Source organism: Anthonomus grandis, chromosome 11, assembly GCF_022605725.1.
Source record: "Anthonomus grandis grandis chromosome 11, icAntGran1.3, whole genome shotgun sequence".
NCBI classification, from domain to species: domain Eukaryota; kingdom Metazoa; phylum Arthropoda; class Insecta; order Coleoptera; family Curculionidae; genus Anthonomus; species Anthonomus grandis.
The window spans coordinates 14,045,461-14,067,323 of record NC_065556.1 but is presented as its reverse complement, the minus strand read 5'-3'; the positions used below and the strand labels follow the sequence as shown (position 1 = coordinate 14,067,323).

The window sequence follows — 21,863 nt, the reverse complement described above, 5'->3', positions numbered from 1 at the left end:
GTAAGTGATGGAAAATAATAGAATATGTGAAAAGATGCTTTTATAACTATTCTATCGATATATATACCAAATTTCATTTGTTTATTTTGAAAAGTTATTAAATGTTCCCTTTTTTCTGCGGCACCTGCGGATACATATAGGTCCCAATTTTCAAAATGGTCGCAAAATGTTAAAAAAATTATTGAATCGATTAACACCCTATAACTAAGAAACGAAGCAACTTTGGACTAAGATAAGTTGTTATAAATCGGCTTATTTTGACCTCAGGGATATGTCCTAGGGTTTTGTACAGACCTTTTAGAGACACCCTGTATAGTTGTTAGGACTCGAATCAAATAGCTCCCATCTCATCTCATCTGATTTCACCCTAGTAGAATATTGATAAAATCAAAATACTTAGTGAACAATATAGGCTATTTGTGTATCTAAGACATTATACCTTATCCTTTAGACATTAAACATAATACAATTTATCCTTTCATTGCAACCCGAAATAGAGACATAAACAAAAAAAACATAAATCCGCGCGACATTGCGTCTTGTTGCACCAGCGGGACAACAACAAACAGCACAACATATAATACAAATTACCTATACTGAACTAAAAACGAAACACACGCACCCCCTACGCATCTCGCTCACACTCTCTTCTCGTGCTTATTCCTATCCTATCCTACGCGACGACCCATCCAACTCAAAATCGATCCAAACGACGGCGTCGAGTTCAAGGTACCCGTTCAAGGACAAGGCCAAACGCTCCCTTTATCCGACACTACGCGCATTTTATTCCGCGCCCGCGACAAGTCCGCACCGCGTTCGCGATTGCTCCAGTTACCCACTGTATGATACCGGAAAAATCGACGGGAAATCCACGGGAACAACCCTCGACGCCGGCATTCGGGAACGTATCCCTGAAAAAGACGCGTGCGCCACCCCCTTTTTGGCCAAAAGGGCACGAGAGTTTCACTTTCCCTGTCATTGCTCGAAGTGCACTCTTTGACGCCGGTCGCGTGCTGGATTTTCCGGGTATTATTACGAAAACAGCATTTTAATTGAGTGTTTATTAGCATGGACATTCCGATTTACCGGCTCATTTGCTTGTGGTTCGTCAATGACTATCAAGTTTTATGGATTAACCGAGATGTCAACGGATCATCTTTGACTAGACAAATGCTTCTGACTCAGTGATATTATGTAAACTTCTTACTGCCAAAAACAGTTTTAACACTAAGCAATACTTGATCTCAAGACTCACAAAGTGCAATAAATAAACTTTTGTAAATATAATTTAGGACGTCACCAAAACACTGCCCATTTCAGCGGTGACTAATAAGCGCAACCATACATTCAAACAACCAGCTAATCACATTGTCAAAACAATCAACAATAAACATGCAGACATCAACAATCATTTTCAAAACCGAGCCGACAGATTTTTTAATTCCGTCGGGAGGATCCATCGTTTCCTCCTCCACCTCCGCGAGCTGTTCTATGCGTCCTCCGCCACCTCCGCCACCTCCAAGAGTTAAAACCCTGGATTGCAAATTGGAGGAGCCTACTAGCTCTATTCCCGATTTAGGTAAGTTATGAAAAGGATTTATTATGTAATCATCTATCATAAATGTCAAAAATGAACCTATTATGTTGTGATATATCACAGAAAGTATACATTTACCATATGATCAGGAATAAATTTAGTATACAGGGTATTAATTTGAAAACTTCCTACCCTTAATAATTTTCTTTCAGTTAATAAATGAAAAAATCAGAAAAATAGGTCAATTATATTTTTAAAGGGGACACTTTAAATAAATATTTTTAGCGGTGTTGTTTCAACCCTCTAGGAGGGGTGAGTGTCATCTTTAGAATTTTAAATAGGTATTGGAGTCAAGTGGAATATCGTCTCAAAGGGCTTAATTATCTTTTCAGTGGTATTTTTGTTGCTTTTTGTCCAGAGGTTTCCGAAAAAATCGCATTTCAAAGATGCAGAAAAAATTAAACTTGCCTGCATCGAGATTTTGGTTTTTAGTTTACACAAAAGCTATTGCATTAGGTCTCCTTTTAGTAAAAATGATTTAAAGAGTAGGTTACTCCGTTAAAATCGTTAAAAACAGGAAGAAAATCTAGTTTAAAGAATTGATTTTCTATTGATTGATTATGATACTTCAACAAAAGTAATTTTTTATTTAAATAAAAATGTCTACAATACAATACATTGATCTACTTACGCACTATCTTGAAAGTTGCGGAAAATCTTGTTCACTTTGTTATAAACAATGATTAATTCTATTTGCGAACTCCTTTTTTTGTAACATTTCGGAAAAATTTCACCAGAAATTGACTTGAATTCTGCTGCATTTCTTTCTTTTAAGATAAGCAATATCAACAGGGTGTGTTTTATAAAAAATGACTTTAGGATGCCCCCAAAGAAGGGAGTTTAAGAGTCTTAAGTCTGTTGGTCTTGGAGGCTATTCAATTGGTCCTCTTTTGCCAATCCATTTATCCCGGAACCTCTCATTTAACCACTATCAGACTGAGAAAAAAAACTTGAGGGGAATGTTAAAAAAATCCTCCTGTAAAACTGAATAACCCTTTGTATATAATTTGAGTTTTTAGCTCATCGATATAGCTCAAGGATCAATATTCTCTTCAGGCACATCAAGATGCAGATCACCTGTTAGGTTTCCTTCAATAAATAAAGGACCGGTAACAACATTTCCAAGAATACCAGCCCAGACATAAACTTGTTGGAGACACAATATGTCTTTCTCGAAAAATATGAGGGTTTTCGTCAGTCCAGTATCGACAATTTTGTTTATTAACATTTCCATTTAGCAAAAATTAAACAGATATTCCGCAGAACATAAGGGATTGCGATTTCTTGACGACTCATGAATTCACAAAATTCTATTCTTTTATCAAAATCATCGTCAAAGTATTCTTGAAGTATGGGCATTTTGTATGTAAGGAGTTTATGCATTTTCAGTACTTTTGTTACTGTCTCTTGTGATATTCCGATCTATTCGGCTACTGTCCGCGAGAAGCTAGTAAGCTGTGCAGCAAATAAACCCAAAATCACAATTTGAGCTCCTTCATTCATTACTCGTGAATTTTTTTTTCTATTTCTCAGCGAACCAGTTTCGAAGAACTTTCCCACCAAGTCCAGCATATATACAGATATGTGCTAGATTTGGTAGTAAAAATCGTGAAGTATGTCATAGGACTTAATTCACTATTTTGATTTCTTTCATTGAAAACCCATGCCGTCCTTCGTGCGACCAACCTCTCCATAAATAAAAATAATTTCAGTTCTTTCTTGAAGAGATTAAACCACTTTCACACTTTATGCACTTTAAAGAAGTTATCACTGAACAGCCCAACAAGCAAAAGTGAATTAATGATAATAATCCTGTTTTGGCTACATCTTTTAAATTTGCTTACCATGTTTGGTTAAAAAACAACGCCAGAGACCTAATTGAGAGTTTTGTGTAAACACTAGCCTGAAAACCAAAATCTCAATGCAGGCAAGTTTAATTGTTGTTGCAACTTTGAAACGCGGTTATTCTGAAATCTTTAGATAAAAAACCACAATCTAGGATACCACTGAAAAGAGAATTGAACGCCATTTAAAATGATGTGTGACTTGATAACCATTCTCATTAAAGATTCTAAGGGTGACATCTACCGGTATATATTGAATCAAGAAGTTTAAAAATGCTCATTTATAGTGTACCCCTTACAATTAAAATTGACATGTCTTCATTGACTGTCTCACATTTTTAACTCACACTGTTAAAGATATGAAAAAAAGGGTAGAATTAAGTCAATCTTTCGTAATTTAAAAAAATATTAAACACTTTACATTACTGTCACAGTACGTTGCAGATAATTCTTATTTTTAAAAGGCTATTTACGTGAATTAGGAAAAAAAGGGATCCAGTATTGTTCCTTGATGAATGTCACAAATAACTAACTATCATTATCGCTTTCTACTCTAAATTCCGTAAAAAAATCCAACTCTTTATTTATAGACCAGCCATTCTTAAATTAATAATAAATTAAATGAGACATTTGTACTATTATAAGAGAAGATCTAAATTTAGCAAAATTAGAATAAGATACAAAAGAACTTAAATGCGTTGTAGATATTTCTTTAAGAAATTTAAAGACAAATTAGATAAATATTCTTTCCTGGGCAATTGAGTTGCATCATCACAAATTCTTGATTTAGGACCAAAATAGCCGTAATTTGTTCTATGTTATAGAATATCAAAGAGTTCTATAGACATTGTTTTTCTTACAGGGACATGAAAGTCTGTTGCATTTTATAGAAGAACAATCAACCAAACTGTTAACAATATTATAGAGGAAACATATGCCAATACTTCTTTTTACGTATTTTCATATTAGAAAGATTCAATAAAATTTGGTCTTAATCTATCTTCTACTGAGATTTTTAGTTTATAAGAAACATGTCTAAAAAACGTTTCTGTAACATGTGCAGTAGAAAGAGCGAACGACAGTTTTAAAGAGCTTAAAGGCTCTGTTGCAAATATGTCAAACATGGAGTATGATCCTTTGTAATACAAAGGTTTGACTCAGCAATAAATACAGAAAAATGATTACATGACTTTGAAAAAATTATATAATGATATAATTAAAGTCTCTTTGTAGTTGTCTAGAGTCTTCTAGGATTACGATTGGTTTAAATAATCCTAAATCATCTGTGCATATTAATATTTCATAGTAATGAAAATTATCACCTATGTCGCAGTCAGTATTCGAGTAGGTGAAATATGTCTTCATTGCAGCACACTAAATAAAACTTTAATCGGGTCTAAAAGAAACTATACTTGTTAAAAAAAATCCCCATTGATGCTTTTATTTCCTTTCAGAATAAGTAGATATATTTTTATTCTGTCAAATCCCTTTCTAAAGTCTGTACTAAGTAAATTCACTTGACTTCTGAATTCCATAGTTTTTACAGCAATTTTGATTTTTCAAAAGATTTGTTACTACGGACCTTTTTTTGCATAATTCCATATTGGGCAACCGATCAATGATACATTTTTTTAAAGGAAATATTCTTTCATTGGTTACTAAGGAATCAAACATTATTTAAATTGATAGGTTTATATCAACTTGATCACTAAACTTAAAGACTGATGTAATATATCCGCTTTTCCTTTATTTCACAGAAAAAGGACCAACTGGCAATGATAAATAGTTTACAAATCACACTTGAAGGAATAAATTTGGTGTTTTTAAAAAACAAACTGATAGGCCGTATCAGATCCACCACGTCCTAAATCTCTATTTAATCTATCCGATTGACTAAATGTGTTCATTACTGTAAAGCTACAAAAAGAAAACTCAATAGTCTTGGAATAATTAAAATTAAGATTATTTTCATCCTGAATAATGCTCAGCAAATACATTAACAATATGAGCAGGATATTATTCACTTTCTCTATTTACCTTAACCATTTGATTTCTAGTAGATAAATAGATCTCAATTATTCCTTTGATTCCATGAAATTAGTACGGTTAGTTTTTGAGCAATATGTCATGATTTACTGTATCGAGAGCTTTTGATAAATCGACAAAAATGTATACAGCGCCAATATATTATTATTGAGAGAATGCATATATAAGACATACATAAAAGACTCCAATGTATAAAAACACAAATTTATTGGATTGGTTTTTTTGGAGGATACGATTTTTCGTGTAGATACTCTTCGTTTTCACTTATATTATCTAAAAGAGTTATTTGAACAGAAAGCCTTGCTCCTATCCTTCAAAAAATTCTTTTTTTATTTTATATTAATTATTTACATTTACAAAAGGTTAGTAATAATATTTGAAATTGTATTTTTAAAAGTGCTTTTTTATCACATATATTAAAAAATGATTTTAAAAAAATAAAAAATTTTAAAATAATAAAAAATAAAAATGTTTAAGGTAGAGTAGAAAAATTACTGGAGCGACTTGTCTACACGTATTTTTGCTTATTATTCTTTTAGGGCAGATCAATCAGGAAACTCAGATCAATCAAAAAAGGAAAAAGAAAAAATGAACTACAATAAGCAAACATAAAATGAACAAATTATATATCCTTAATTTTCTAATTGCTTTTCTCTGACAAGCAGAAATTAGCACCCTTATGCTATCTTACATAGTATTCCGTATTGCTAAGGATTTGATATTTTTTAAATTTATATTTTTCTGGACAACTTCTTCAATTCTTAATTTGACTTCAAAATGTAGTAGTTTAAGATCAATTTCTTTAAGAAATATATAAACTTTTTGAATGTCATGTTAAAAGTATACATGAAAAAAAAAAATTAAATATACTGTCATTTTAAAAGGTCATTTTAGATTGAAAAAAAATATTTTTTTTTAAGTACTGATACAAAAACAATTTTATTTTCCCAAAATTTGACAGCTGTAAATGGATAAACATTGTTAAATGTTAATTTAAAACATTTAGAACAACAATTCTCTATTAATCTATAGATTAAGTATATTATTTTGTTTCATACCTGATAGGATTATTTTTAGAAATGAAAAATAAGTAATTTTCTCGCGACACTTCAATTTAAATAAAAAAAATATAACGTTTTAATTATAAGCTAATATATGATAATAGACTAATATATGATAATTAACGTATTACCTATTACTCATTTCTATTTTATAATTCTTCTTAAAAATTGTGTAAATATTATATAAAATGACGATAATTTGTCTTATCGCAAGGATTAAAAATATTGCTGAAGGGGCCACTCGAAAACCTGAAAAGTATTGTCATTTTATTCATTCGCTGCAAGGGGGGCAATTTATACATTGAAACTAAATATGTATAAGCATTGTTCTAATAATATTTTTGCTTACTTGGTAAAAAATAAGCAAGACTGAGGATTTGTTATTTGGTCTCTTGGAAGAACAAAATGTTAAACATTTAAAAGAAAAATCAATAAAACTCAGTTTTTCTTCAGGTACTTGATTTATACATTTTGTGCAATACACACTTTGTCAAACAAACTTATATCACTTTGAAAATATATTTATTTCATTTGAAATTTTTCTCGAAATTCACATTATTTAATAAAAATTACTTATGTATTTTTATGTGGTCATATGAAGGCTTATATCTAGATTAGATATTAAATTTATGGAATTAATAAAATAGAATTTTATCTGTATTGTGCAAGAGCCACGACAATTATAGAAGATTAGTTTTTGCAATTGGGTCATTAGAAAAATGCTCGAACAGTATGAAATCAATAGGTCTACAGTTACACGACTAAATAGTTCGATGTTCTATGATAATGTATAAAGTACAATGCAAAATCATGGCCCAAAAAATGCAATATTTTCTCACTTGTTTCTTAAATTCGTCGCAAGTTATGGATTGGCCGGCGAGTCCTGATATAAATCTCATCGAACATATAAGTGGCTCCTCTTGATATATACATATAAATTCCAGATAATATGTACGCAAGGACCAATAGGAAAAAATCAAAATTAAAACATGAAAATCATACATAGTTCTAGATGTTTTGTAATCAATATTATTTTTTTAACTAATTGTTAACAAAAATGCGATAAGTAGATTTGTAAAACTGCAGAGGTGGCAATTATACATAACTTGATTTTGCAACGCAACACATTTTCAATGTCAAATTCAAAGCAATAAGATAAGATTATTAATATTTTTTTTTGTTTTTGGGAGGGATATAGTTTTTACACAACTTGATATTTGTTTTGCATTACAACAAAAAAGCTTTACAGTATTTTGAAATACGTCCACGGTATTGGCAGAATAAATAAATGTTGGCAAAACCTTACGTAATTTTTGTATTGCTATTTATATTTTAAATTATAATGATATCTTCGTAGCCAAATATTTTCAAAATAATAGAAAATATATTTTCCTGGAATTTGAATGACGTAATTCCTCACAAAATGAAAGTAAATTGTACAGCATTTTTATTTTCTGCAGTATTAGAGTGATCTTTTAGTATTTAGTTTGTGCCCAAATTCCAATCTTTCTTCATGTATTTATGGAAGGGAAATAGTCATTATATAGTATTAGCATAACAAAGAGCGAAAGAACTTAACTTGTGACAAGTATAACGTTTGTCACATAAATTTATAAAGGATACTTTTGGCTTATAAAAGTTAATAAAATAATACTAACAATTACTTTGAATAAAAGTGCAGAAAAGAGAGACGAAAAGAAAGTTTACGTCATCTGGCAGATGTCATCATTATAAGATATAATATATTGAAATATACAAAGTCTAATCTAATACTATGGCACCACAAAAAAAAAAGCTTATGGTTATATTACCAGTAAATATGTTACTGCTAGTGCTAAAACCAAGGTACAAGTCACTTTACATGTAGAATACAGATAATAAATAAAAAAAAACAACGTACTCAATGTTTATAGTAATGGTCAATCTCATCACTTATACCAGAAACTTAATGAGGAAGAAAAGGATCGAGTGGTTTCTAACAGCAAATAGAAAAATATAGTAGAATAGTTCTTAGGATACTGCCAGAACAGTCCTCAGGCTTCATGGAATGTCATATAAATTACATAACCGATACATACTCGGTCAAAGAACGAATTCATATATATTTTTTTCATTGTTAATTTTTTTTAGTCCTTTTTTTGTATTAATTTATATTAATAGTATCTAGTGTTTAAAATTATATAGTGCTAATTTCCGTAAAGTATTAAATATTCTATAGCCTTTTCTTATACCAATATTTGATCAGCAGTGCTGAATGCATATATCGTTATTTATAGAATCTTGTCAATTCAAGGCTTCAACAGCCCTTTCTTCGTGTAAAGAGTGGAAGCTGAAATTGCTTTTTATTCCATGGAATGTTGTTTTTTTTTTGTATACAATGTATTATTATTATTATTTTTACAGCCAGTTAAGGCTCGCACTCCCTCTAAGGGGGGGGGATCATTTACTTATCCCAGATACCTCCGATATTAAAAGGATTAAGCTCTGTGCTCTGTGGGGGCCTTTTCGATGCCCTTAAGTGACCTGAAATGTAGAGTTTTCTCGGAGGAATTTTCTGGTGCTGCGAGCAGTTGCCAGTAGTACTGCCTTTTGCATGTGCTTATATAGATGTTCGCCAGTTCCTAGTTGTTTAAGGTATTCCAGTAGGCTCTTTGGTATTACACCCGTTGTCGATATAACAATTGGGATGGTCTAAACATTATCTATTCTCCATTGCCTTCCGATTTGAATTTCTAGATCTCTTGTTCGGTATGGCTACGTCAATTAGAGTTGTTTTCCTGGAAATTTTATCTATTAAAATAAGATCTGGTCTATTATGCCTTATATGTTGATCGGTAAGTACACTGCGATCCCATTATAACTTATATCGGTCATTTTCCACTACGGGTTCTAAGGTATATTTATAATATGGAACCTTCACTGTTGTAATAAGTTCCAACTTCATTGCCAGCTCTTGATGTAAAATTTTCCCAGCTGAGTCTTGCCGTTCTTTGTATTCTGTCGCTGCAACGGCCTGACATCCTCCTGTTATGTGTTGGATTATCTCTGATGTTTGGCATCTCATTTGTTGGCATTTGTGGCTCTCATCAATTTTCATTTGTCGTTTTGTACAGACGGATCTCTGACGATGTGCTTGAGATAATTTCTTGTTGGTATAACCTGATCTTGGATGGCGAGTAGAAAGCCATCGGTTTCTGGAAACATCTTGCCTGATACCAACCAATAGTTCGACATGATTTTGGCTGATCTCATTAGGATGCCGCCCATGAAGGGGTTTCTCCATCCAGATGCGGAGTTTTTCCTGGTCCGTATGATGGTAGCTGCGCCCTTCCTCGCTCTTAAGTTGTAGAGGGGTGGAATCGTCTGTTTGATTTATTGCGCGATGCAGCGTGGAATTTTCTCCTTTCCTGTAAAAATAGGATCTTAAGTTAGTGATTTGTTTTTCAAGTTGTTTACCCAGATCTATTAATCCTCTTCCTCCAAGGTGGCGGGGAAGCATTGTTCTTTCAGTGGCACTTCGAGGGTGGTGGTTGTGCGTTTTAATAAGTAGGGTTCTCACTTTTCTTTGTAGCCTTTCTACGTCTATCCTACTCCAATTAATTACCCCAAAAAAATAACTAAGAGCTGAACATGCGTAGGAGTTAGGTGCCTTAAACATATTTTTGCTGTTGAGATTGGTTCTCAAAACTTGTCTTACCCTTTTCACAAACTCGTTAGTCAGTTCGCATTTAATTGTTTATTGTTCAATCGTTTGTAATTGTTTCATCCCCAAGTATTTGTAAATTTCGTGTTCGCCCATGGCCTCGATGGTCTGGAAATTCTGTCTGAAAATTTTTCCTCGGATTATATTGAGAGTACGGCATTTATCTAGTCCAAATTGCATGCCGATATCGTTGGAGAACTCTTCTACTATATGCAGCATTTGGTTTAGCTGGTTTCTAGTTGCAGCCATTATTTTTAAATCATCCATATACAGTAAGTGATTTAACTTTGCAATCTCGGTGTTATTATCTCGGATGCTAAACCCATAGTTGGCAGAGTTAAGACGGTTCGAAAGAGGGTTCATAATAGGCTTAGTGAGTCCCCTTGGAAGATTCCTGTTCGAATTGGAATGTTGTTTGTACTTACTTATTATTATTATTAATATTATTATATTCTTGCTAAAGTGAGGGTGACGTTGACTATTCTTGTTTTATCAAGAATAGAGGATTGACGACTAATGCGTCAAATGTCAGTCTGCTTTTCTCTAAGTTGTCTTTACGGCTGCATATAGATGAAAGCATCTCTGAAGGATCTACTGACTTGAAGGCTTTTTATAAAATTCTTCATTCTTAATTCTTCTTACAAACCACATAGTCTTGTATTTTACTACATATTATGATGTTGCCTATAAAGGAATGACTGTAGAATAATTTGATTTGTTGCTCCAGTTTGTTTAGTTTTTCCACAGAAAAAAATCGAACTCAGGTAACTTAAATAATAATCCCTAGTACAAGGCAACTTTAAAGGAGATAATGTATAACCATTTTCTCTCTCCCACTCTCTCTTTGTAGATCATAAACATCTTCGTATACCCTCATACATTATTATAAATTAAATACTGTCAGACACAGAATACCCGAGTCCAATTAACCGACATCCGCTAAAATGAAATAAAATTTAGCTCTCAATCGACAGAGATTTTTGGCAAGGTCATAACCTAGACCTTCATCTGTTGGTTATTTTTATACGCTGATACTATACCCACTGACTGACTTTTATATATGTATTTTTTAACCAGATGCATTTTATTGGATACGTGTTTATGTGAAACGTGCGCGTGATATGCAGTTTTTTCAAATCAGATTTTTTTTAAATCTTGGTTTCTTGGCACTTTCACAAGGTATTTTTTTATTTTTACAAATAGTGTTTGTGTAAGATGTCATTGAGTTAAATTGACGCAAGCGGAGGCCTTCAGACTGGCAGTTTGTAATTAAAAAAAGTCACAGTAGAGTAAATTTTCCAGTGTAGCTACAAAACAATGTGTTACGGCATTATAATCGTCAATGAACTATTGAATAAATAGCTTTCTGTTTTCTGATAAGATAAGGTTTATATTAAAAAAAGACGGTTAAAGATAGACAAATAGTACCATTATTACAAATGCAGTAATAAATGTAATAATAAATAGAGTGTTCCCTTTAAAAAAAAGCAACATTTATGACAAAGTCTTTTGTTTTTCATGCAATTCTTTTTTATTTCGGTTATCGAGTTCTTCGAGCTTATATATATCGATAGACAATCTTGATTTTTTTTTTAAACACGGGAAAGTAAATAATATACCGTTTTTTCTCCGAACTGGATCTGGTCTCTCTAATCTCGAACGAAATATTTGTTTTCCAAACTACAAGACTAAAATAGTAAAGCCGCATTATTCCAATTTTTCTTAGTTTCTTTTTTTTTCAAACTGTGTATTTTAAATATTTCGTAATGTTCTCAAAACTGTTTGGTGTATCTCCCGATTGCTGGAAATCTGGTGGTAATATATGTCCCTTTAAGTCAGACTTTAAGTAGATTTGATGTAAAGAATTATCGCTTAGTTGGTATTTAAGTAGTATTTTAAACATTTTTAAAAGTATTATAGCTTATTATTTGGTACAATTTTTCAATGGGATTATTATAAATCCATAATTTGGTTCTTTGCTCTTCAAGGCATTTGACAAGATTAACCAGGACATTCTCATTATCGAACTCAGAAGGGTTGAATTGAGTGTGCCTATTATATGAGGAATTATATGAGTGGTAGGTCCCAGATTATACATAAGTCTAATTCAATAAAACCTACACCTGGTTTGCATTTGGGACCCTTACTATTTAATATTTTCATTTATTAAATTCATGAGTGTTTTCAGAATGGCGAGTTCAATTTTTTTTCAAATGACCTAAAATTTTTTAGCTCTATAAAGTCTATTGAAGATTTCATGAGTCTGCAGACTGACTTCAATAGTTGGTTCCCTAGTGAATCAGAAATTGGATGGAGTTTAATTAATTAGTATTATTTAGATCAAAAATTAAAAAAAATTAAAAGTATTTTCATATATGTCAATTAATTGTATTTACCTTGGCAACGGCAGTTATCAGCAATTAGGTAACTAAATATAAGTTGATCAACACATTTTTTATACCTAAGATAGAATGTTTGATGCCCTTTTAGTGATAATTACTGATTTACTGATAATTACTACTACCAATAAATACTTCAATATGATGCAAGACTATCTGAGGTAAACTAAGAAACCCAAATATGTTACAATGGTAAAAAATTAAATTAGACTCTTCTATTCATAATCCTTTTGATAATTTTTTTTTCTGGATGCCTTAACCTAAAAAGGATCTAATAAAAAGAAATGTATGACGATAGGTTAATGCTATATATTACATATTAAACTTAATATATTACATTTTAAACTAAAGGTTGATGAAGTAGTGAGTTAAGTACCTAAAACTCAATTGCCTGGAATAATGAGCGGTTTTCATTTACTAGTACGGAACTGTAAGCAACACCCTATAGATATAATTCAAATAAATAAACTTAACATAAAAATGTGCAAATTATAAAGGAAATTCACACTTTATTGTATTTTGCGTAACCTTTCATTTTACAAAAAAAAATCCAAAACACGTGTACTGTGACATTGATTCTAATAAATTACGAAATTGCTCCTGACCTTTAATTTTCATTGCGAACATTGGCTTCCTACTTTTCTTATTTTTAAGTTTTCAAGTTATTTAGTATTTTCTTCTAGTGCCTATGAAGCATATCAGATACTTATCTCATTCAAAAATTAGTCCTTAGCTCATCTAAAAATATTATTAAATATCAATGGTCATCAGACCCACCAGACCTGGAACCTAGGGACATTTTTTTATTTTCTATATGTATATGGTATACAGATCATTTTACAGAACTCTTTTTTTATCAAAATCCAAATTAATAAGTTTCCCATTAATAAGATTCCCAAATTAATAAGTTTGACGTAAGTAAAGCTTGAATAATATGTCTAAAGATGGTAATTTGGCCAAAAAAATACGAACGTGACGCATAACAAGTAAACCTATTATTAGCCAGGTTGACAACAAAAATATTCATTCGATCGATATTTCAGATTTGTTTTTATTTTATATAAACGCAAGGTCAAGAGCTGATAGCCGAAGCGTGAGACTAATAATATATTGCAAACAGGATGGTTGATAATCTAATCGATTTTATTTAGTGCAACTCTAATAGTTTTTGACAATATAGAAGAATCTTAAGTGATTAATAAAAGTATATCAATTAAAGTCGCATTAATGTTATCTACCGTACATTCCAGCTAAAAAAAGAAAGAAAATAGATAAAATTCTTTTCATTGATTATTTCTCTTTCTATATTAAAGATTTATTCTCTGCGAAGGGATTTATTGTTGGCTCTGACATGCCAGAAGAATTTCGAAGAATAACTAAATTCCAAACGAGATTTAGAAATTGTAAATGTGAATGTTATTTAAGTGCAACTGAAGAGAGTTCAATGACTTGCAACCCTAAGAATCACAGGATCTATGGTAGCGACCCCAGTTGAAGCTTTTGTGACTCTGTTTAACCTTTTTATGGGAATGCGACAGTTGACTGTAAAAGCTTCGAGACTTATATGGCAGGCAAATTTCAGTAGCACCATTTAATACACAGAAGGCTTCAGAATGAACGATTGTTGCAGGCTTTCGTGGTTAGTTTCGCCAAGGGCAAAGCCGCCATTAAAGCAATTAAGGTCAATAAGTTGAGCTCCAAGCTTGTACTGGATTATATAAAAGTTCTAGGGGGACTGGTAAATAAGGTCTGGGTGTTTAGGTTGAAAGTAAAGCAGGCTGCGCATGCGAATCGCAGCCTAGTAAGGTACTAGGCTGCGATGCGCAATCGCTGTCGGTAAGCCACAGACCTATAATCAGCATAGCCAATGTGTAGCTGGCAGCAAGACACTTCTGGCATATGTCATGCTAAGGTATACATAGCTGGGAGTCCTCTGCCTATCTTACCAGTAATTCCAGCACCTTCCAAAGAGACATGAAATTTGGCCAGTAACGCGAGTGATATTTCGCCATCTTCGATGAGATATGACGGCGCACCTATATACAAACATATACGAATACTATATACCAAACAGGCTCTTAGGCTACCTACTGTCTACCCAATTTATTTATTAATATCATCCAACCACTAGAAGATATCGAGTTGATTAGATATAGATAAAAGTAAAGAAATACAATGAGACTAATAGCTTGAAGAAGAGATTTTTAGAAGAATTTAAGAATATCTAATAAATTATTATGTGCTTTAACAGGAGTGGTTTAATTATGTTTACATATGGTTATCAAGAATTGTTATTTGATATGAGCGACAAAGCAAAAAACATAAAATTTCTTCAAGAAATAACAAAACGCACAAAAACGTCTTTATGTCAAACAAAGAAGACACACGTTTTCCCCCGATTATATTTTTAGATTATCCAATTTAAGCATCCGTATTATCATAGTCAAGACAAAGTTTACAGAATAAAGTATATTCTGTATCACATATTTTGTAAACTTATATTCTGTAAATTTTGATCAAGAGCAAATTATGAGTACGTGATTTCGTTATATGCACTTCACTGGCTCTGTTAACGTATGACAATAATGCATGGCTTGGTTAGGTTGAAGCGCCTTTTCTGTTGTCGCGGGCAGTGGTGTCACATATTGGGAGAATTACAGTTGACTTTTTTAGCCAAAGATGAGCCAGATTTATATTTGTTTTTTAGTAGTTTTTCTTCGATGTAATTGACAAAGTAATAAAGATTTTACAGGCCACTATCAAACTATTTAGAAAAAACATAAAAGTACGTTCGTATAGACTGAAGAAAAAACAAATTTTTGCTAGATCGTTTGCTGATCGTGTTTGTAGATAATCTGACTCAAGTCTCTATGTAGTCATTATTAAGAGCAGTCATAAAAATCTTAGATTTTAATACTGCCGACGTTTCGGCCTATATAAGGCCATCCTCAGGGCGCTACAATGGGTGTAATTGGTGCTTATTTAAATTATAAATCAATAATAAACTTATAAATCAACAACAAAATTATAAATCAATCAGAAAATATATCCAACTCAATTAGCAAGAAGCATAAAAGATTTGTGGGTTACAAAAAAAAAACAGTTAGTATTTGACTTCATTGAAGTTGATTGTATAGATTTGCGGGCTGTTTTAACGATTAAAAACCTATCGATCTATTCTATTGAAACAGTTTTTTAAAACAGTTTTAGGATATATTTGTTCATAAACATGTAAATACATATGCTGCGTACCTAAACTACTATTATTTAATAAAATTATGAAGATTAAATCTTAGTAACTCTTGAGGTAGATATTGGATCCTATATCCTAAATCCTGGATCCTATATAGATATTTTACATCCTACAAGTAGAATTTACTGTGAATAATAACACAGGTCTAAAAAATAAAACTTTTTGAGAGATGTTTTTAATTTGGTAAGTGATTTTATATAAATTTGACAAGCTGATTTCAATTTTGTCATCCGTTTTTATGCATCACATAAGATGTTTTTGCAAATCACTAAAAATAAATAGTATAAGCCATAAATACAAATATATTTATTAATTTAAGAAAAATATGAGTTATGCGTAAAATATAACGTAATTTAAATGCTTAACTTAATGAAATCTTTGCCTTTTTGTTAGAAAACTGTGTTTTGTAGAATTTCTACTGTGATTTTTATGCGGATTATCACGTTGTAGCATCCAGCAGTTGTCTGCTATCATTGATACATTTTATCTATCCTGGTAATGCCTTTCCGTCTCTTTAATATCTTGGTGAAAACGTTCTCCTTGTTTCTCGCTAACTAACTAAGCCCCAAGATTTCCCGGAAAGTGGTTTAGATAAGCGAATAGAAAGTGTACCTTCAAACTCATGTTGCAGCCTAACACACGAAAATGTTCCATTATTTTCCTGACTACGTTCTTATAGTCTGGATCCTTGTTATTTCCCAAGAACTTGTCAATAACTTCTTTAAATGAGCACCAGGCTTCCTTTTCGATAGATATCATAGAATTTTGAAAGTCTTGGTATTTACATAAAGCCCTAATATCGGACCTACAAAAACTCCCTCCTTTAATTAGGCACCAGACAACTTGTGAAACTTTGCACAAATATGCTTGAAACAGTTTCCGTTTTTGTCGAGAGCTTTGACAAACAGAGGGGGCAATAAAAAAATTTTGTGGTCAACTAAGGTATTGTACTTTATATTTTTGCTTCCCGGCGTAAGACTTTTTCTTGTAGGCCACTCCTTTTGACTCCAATGTTTATCTCATGCCCGGCTGTTCCATTCACAAATGAAGCACGGATATTAAGTATATCCTGACTACTGTCCAAGAAGCATACAGAGGACTTTCAAGTCTCCACAAAGCATCTAGTTATGTTCTCGGTATTTTATTTTTTCCAAGAGAAGTTTCAAATGTTCATAATTTTCCTTCAGGTGAACAGAATGAGCAACAGGAACAGAGGCTAGCATATTACCATTGTGTAACGAAACACCTTTTAGACTTCTTTTACTGGAGTCAATAAAAAGTCGCCATTCTTCCTTTTCGTAAGTACCTCCTAGCTTTATAACTACTTCAGGTATATTGTTACAATATACTAAGAATCCTTCTTGAACAAAATATGGACTCAAATCTTTTTCTCGATTTCTGTAGAAACTGGTTGATGTTCCTGGAGCCAGCAAATTCTTGTCACGAAGTCTGGATACTAGAAGTTCTAAGGCATCTCTGGGAAGATTAAGGTCTCTTACTAAATCATTTAATTCCTTTTGATTAAATAGTTTTGGCCTGCTTTCGGTTTCAGAAGTAAATTCGACGTCAGTGTCAGTGAGTTGTCGGTGAGTCAACTACAGGCTGCTACAAATCAGGTAATAACACATTTTTAATTTCCCTAGGTGGAACAGATATGGGTACATCTGGACCATGAGGAATAGGCCTAAAAGCGGAATTTAAATTGGGGTATAAAATGTGTTTTTTATTCTTGTGATTAAAACCTTTTAAATCGAAGAAACAAAAGTAGCAACCATCAGTATGGTTTTTGGCTCACCCCACACTTATATTTTCTTATAAAATAAGGAATTTTATTAAGATATCAGTTTGTGAAAAATAAGGATGTGATAGGACAAAACTAAAGTCAGTTTCGGATTTAGGAGTTCAAAATTAGTTAAGAAGAGATGTTAATTCAAAAACATCAATTTTGCTGTAGACCTGTGTAATCAAACCACAATTTGTTCTCTCTCCAAATCTCAATTTTTCACAGAACTCAGACTTTTCAAAAAGATCTTAGGTAGTTTAAAGGGTTTCACGATATTGTAAAGAGGTATACAAAATTTACATAAAAAAGTAAGACGATAAATTCTAAATATTTTTATACCAAAGGGTACTGACGTACCAACTGAATGTAGAGGATACCAAGATATCATATTTTTATATATTTAATAATTTTATCCTTACTAAACATAAGACTTAATCATTTAAAAAGAGTCTTTTGTTGAATTTTTAACAAATGATCCTTAATTACAAAATATTAAATTTCAAGACAAATGTTAAGTTATCTTAAGGTGTTACTGTATTCTATTCGTCTAAAACTTAAAAATTTTAATGAATATCAATGACATTAAAGTAATATACCAGATTTATTTTTTAAGATATTTTTTTTCCGCAGTCGTGTAGTATATTTGTGATTACAAAGTATTCGTGAAAGTTTAAGAAATCCCGTCATAAATTGTAAAATATTATGCAAATATATAAAATATAAGCAAATTATTACTGAAAACCTAGATCTGATAAATGTAATAAAGCAAATAAAGTATTTAAAAGTACAATTACAAAAAAACTGTAGTCTTTAGACATAGTATACCATTTTCAAGCAAACTGAAAAAAAAATTAACTTTTGAGCAAACTATCAGATAATTGTATAATTTATCCCCAGAGCACCAAACAAGGTGTTTTTGTTCACGTTTACGTCCTGAAAGTGATCCATAGTTACTAATTTGATAAAGACGTGGCCCATAAGTTAACAACAACCATCATTCTATAAACGCTATACTTAAGAGGAAACCTTCTTAAGGAAGACACTTCAAAGTTTTTCTCATGACATCAGATTAAAGTAGAATAAACTATGTACTCAAGAAGTTAGGCTGCACAGTATACCAAAAGATATAACTCCACAAATATAATCCACATAGGAAAGCTCGGGAAAAACGCGAATTGATTTGTGCAATCTCAAAAAATAGGTCTGAGATAAAACCCATGGATATTGAGTATAATTTGTTTAAATTAGTACAAAAAGTATAGCCTACATTAATACAATTCGTGTAATCTTACAAGACTATTTAATTAACTATACACTTAAGGACATATAATCTATAAGGTAAATAAGAAATAATATCGTAAATGGTGCGCTGGCGATGTGTACGTACACAATTCCGTCTACGTTGATGATAACTCTCGTACTTTTATCTAATATAAGAGTAATGCAGCTAGCAGTCTAGAAAAGTCATAAATTTAGGGAATTTAGATTTACCCTAAAACAAACTAAAAAACTAACTCTGTCTAATCTCTAAGTACTGAAAACTTTTTGGCTTGTGTACATCTCAGGATTTATTTATTTTCAGATCTAATTGATGTCGTTCTAGACGTATTTTTTACTTCTTTTCCTTCTTGAGTGGAATGACCTAGTAAACGGTTCTTGTTTTAAACTCAGAATATGAAATCAAGTGACGACAAGCTATTGTTAATCTTCTGTAATCATAGTCAACAAAAAACTGAGCAAAAAGCATCACCATTGATAGGTCAGCAAATGTCTTTTTGTATTAATCGTTAACTTTTTTAGTCTTAATGGTTTTTTTTGATCTTTGTTCATCTTTTTTATCGTGCTTCCTTTATCATTTTCAGAGCTCTATTTCGGTAGGTCTAAAATTTTAAAAGTAATTTGGACTTTATTACTTGTTCATAAATTAATAATTTACAAGCGAGTTATAATTTACTTATTACGGCCGGATATACGGTTTATACCTTTTTTATGTGGCAATTAATGGCCCTTTTTATGGAGATCCTTTTTTTAAAATTAATTTTCAAAATTATTGGTATTAAATTAAGTCTTTAATTTTAGAAAGATCTTAGGCAAACTCAGAACAATATACAAAAACAAACTTTAACCTTATAATATCATGAATAAAATAAGTTTAAACTCAATCAGAAGAGATTACAAGATCACAAAAATAACAGAAATCTTTCATTTTTAATTAATTGAAATTCATTCGATAATCAGTTTAAGTCTTGAAAAACTAGTAGAATTATGTAGGATATATGTATCTAGTAGAATTATGTATCTTACATAATTCTACTAGTTTTTCAAGACTTAAACTGATTATCGAATGAATTTCAATTAATTAAAAATGAAAGATTTCTGTTATTTTTGTGATCTTGTAATCTCTTCTGATTGAGTTTAAACTTATTTTATTCATGATATTATAAGGTTAAAGTTTGTTTTTGTATATTGTTCTGAGTTTGCCTAAGATCTTTCTAAAATTAAAGACTTAATTTAATACCAATAATTTTGAAAATTAATTTTAAAAAAAGGTGAAAATAAAGGATCTCCATAAAAAGGGCCATTAATTGCCACATAAAAAAGGTATAAACCGTATATCCGGCCGTAATAAGTAAATTATAACTCGCTTGTAAATTATTAATTTATGAACGAGTAATAAAGTCCAAATTAGTTTTAAAATTTTAGACCTACCGAAATAGAGCTCTGAAAACGGAAGCACGATAAAAAAGATGAACAAAGATCAAAAAAAACCATTAAGACTAAAAAAGTTATGAATAGTATTGAAACATTAAACCTGAGAATGAAGAAAAAGCTTTAAATTTATCTACATACCAAATATTAAAGTAAGGTCCAATAAAAGAGAGATTTCTTCTAAAATTAATCTTTTCACCATCTTATTAGTGCAGGCAATTATTTTAAGCATTAGTCTTATCATGAGTCAGGTCCACTACCTTCCTTCTATACGCCAAATTATCCAAGCTTCTAGTTTTCTCTGGACTTTCTATAAGATGTATGGCCCTCTTCTGGGTGAAATCAAGCAGATTCAAGGTTTTTTTTGGGTGCATATAATCGCTCTATATATCTGGGAACAATGCTCAAGAGTTGGACGAATCTGAGCCTTGTAATATATTGAAAAGGCTATTGCTTTTTTGTAAATAGAGCCAGAGTCTTAGCTGCATTAATCAGATTGTACTCACCCCATTTCAAATGTTAATTCTTAAAAACTTTCCACTTCAAATTTAAATAATGTTGATAGTTGTTAACTGGCGATGCCTATGGTATTGGGTGTAAGCTAAATCCACCTGATTGGACGACTTGAAGGAAGACACCAATGTAGTATGTAGTGTATACAGCAAAGCTGTACATTCAATTAGATATTCTGTCGAAAAGTCATGCACCGTATATAGAGTTTTCAATAACTTTTGTGTTATATAAATACTACTGACAGCCTGTTTGTTGTTTCTCATCTACTTCTCGTAACTGTTCCCTATTTCTTACTTACATCCATTCAAAACGCAAAGACAAATTGCCCTGAAAACAGCCCTAAGCTAAGTTCACAAGTGATACGATCGTGTCCTTGAACGCTTCGTACAAAATAAATTCGGGGGCTACGTCCGGAGCTGGGGCGAAGCAAGAACGAGCAGCGGAGATCCGGGCAGGATCGCGGTGCTATTTCTGGCTGCTGATGCCTGCCAGTCGCGAATGCGAAGGGAAGAGAGGGCCAAGGTTGATGGCACGCGTTCACCCCTTGTTATTCATCGTCCTAACACGCGCCGTATTTTTTTATAGGGTATGCGAATGTGAAATAAGATAATGAAGATCGGTTATGTCACCACCTGATCCCGATTTGGTTTCGTTTGGTTTCCTATGTGTTGAAAATCGATTTAGGGTTAAAAATACTTTACTAAAATTTGATGGCTAAGTTGAGGAAGGTGCCTAATTTTCAATGACAAATTATGAAAGTTTTAAAAGCTTTTTCGAAAAAAAAATCAAGAGAATTAATTGTTTCTGATATTTGAATTTAGGTAATTTAATAGACATATCATGGGCTCCTTTTCAAAAACAATTTAGTATTTCTTTTCTGGTTCAGACAAGATTTATACCAGTAAAGCCATTAAAAAGAACTGTTTATCTGTATGCACTAGAGCACTATTCAACT

The 21,863-nt window shown here is 31.8% G+C and overlaps 1 protein-coding gene across 1 annotated transcript in view; it reads left to right on the top strand.

Annotated features, from left to right (window-relative positions):
* Positions 1 to 884: 884 nt before the first annotated feature.
* The window catches only part of LOC126741917 (ecdysone-inducible protein E75), a 288,394-nt gene continuing 267,415 nt past the window's right edge, over positions 885 to 21,863 (top strand). The window contains exon 1 of the mRNA XM_050448391.1: positions 885 to 1,579. Within this exon, the coding sequence (XP_050304348.1) occupies positions 1,393 to 1,579 (187 nt within the window). The 5' untranslated portion in view covers positions 885 to 1,392. The remainder of the gene's footprint in view (positions 1,580 to 21,863) is intronic.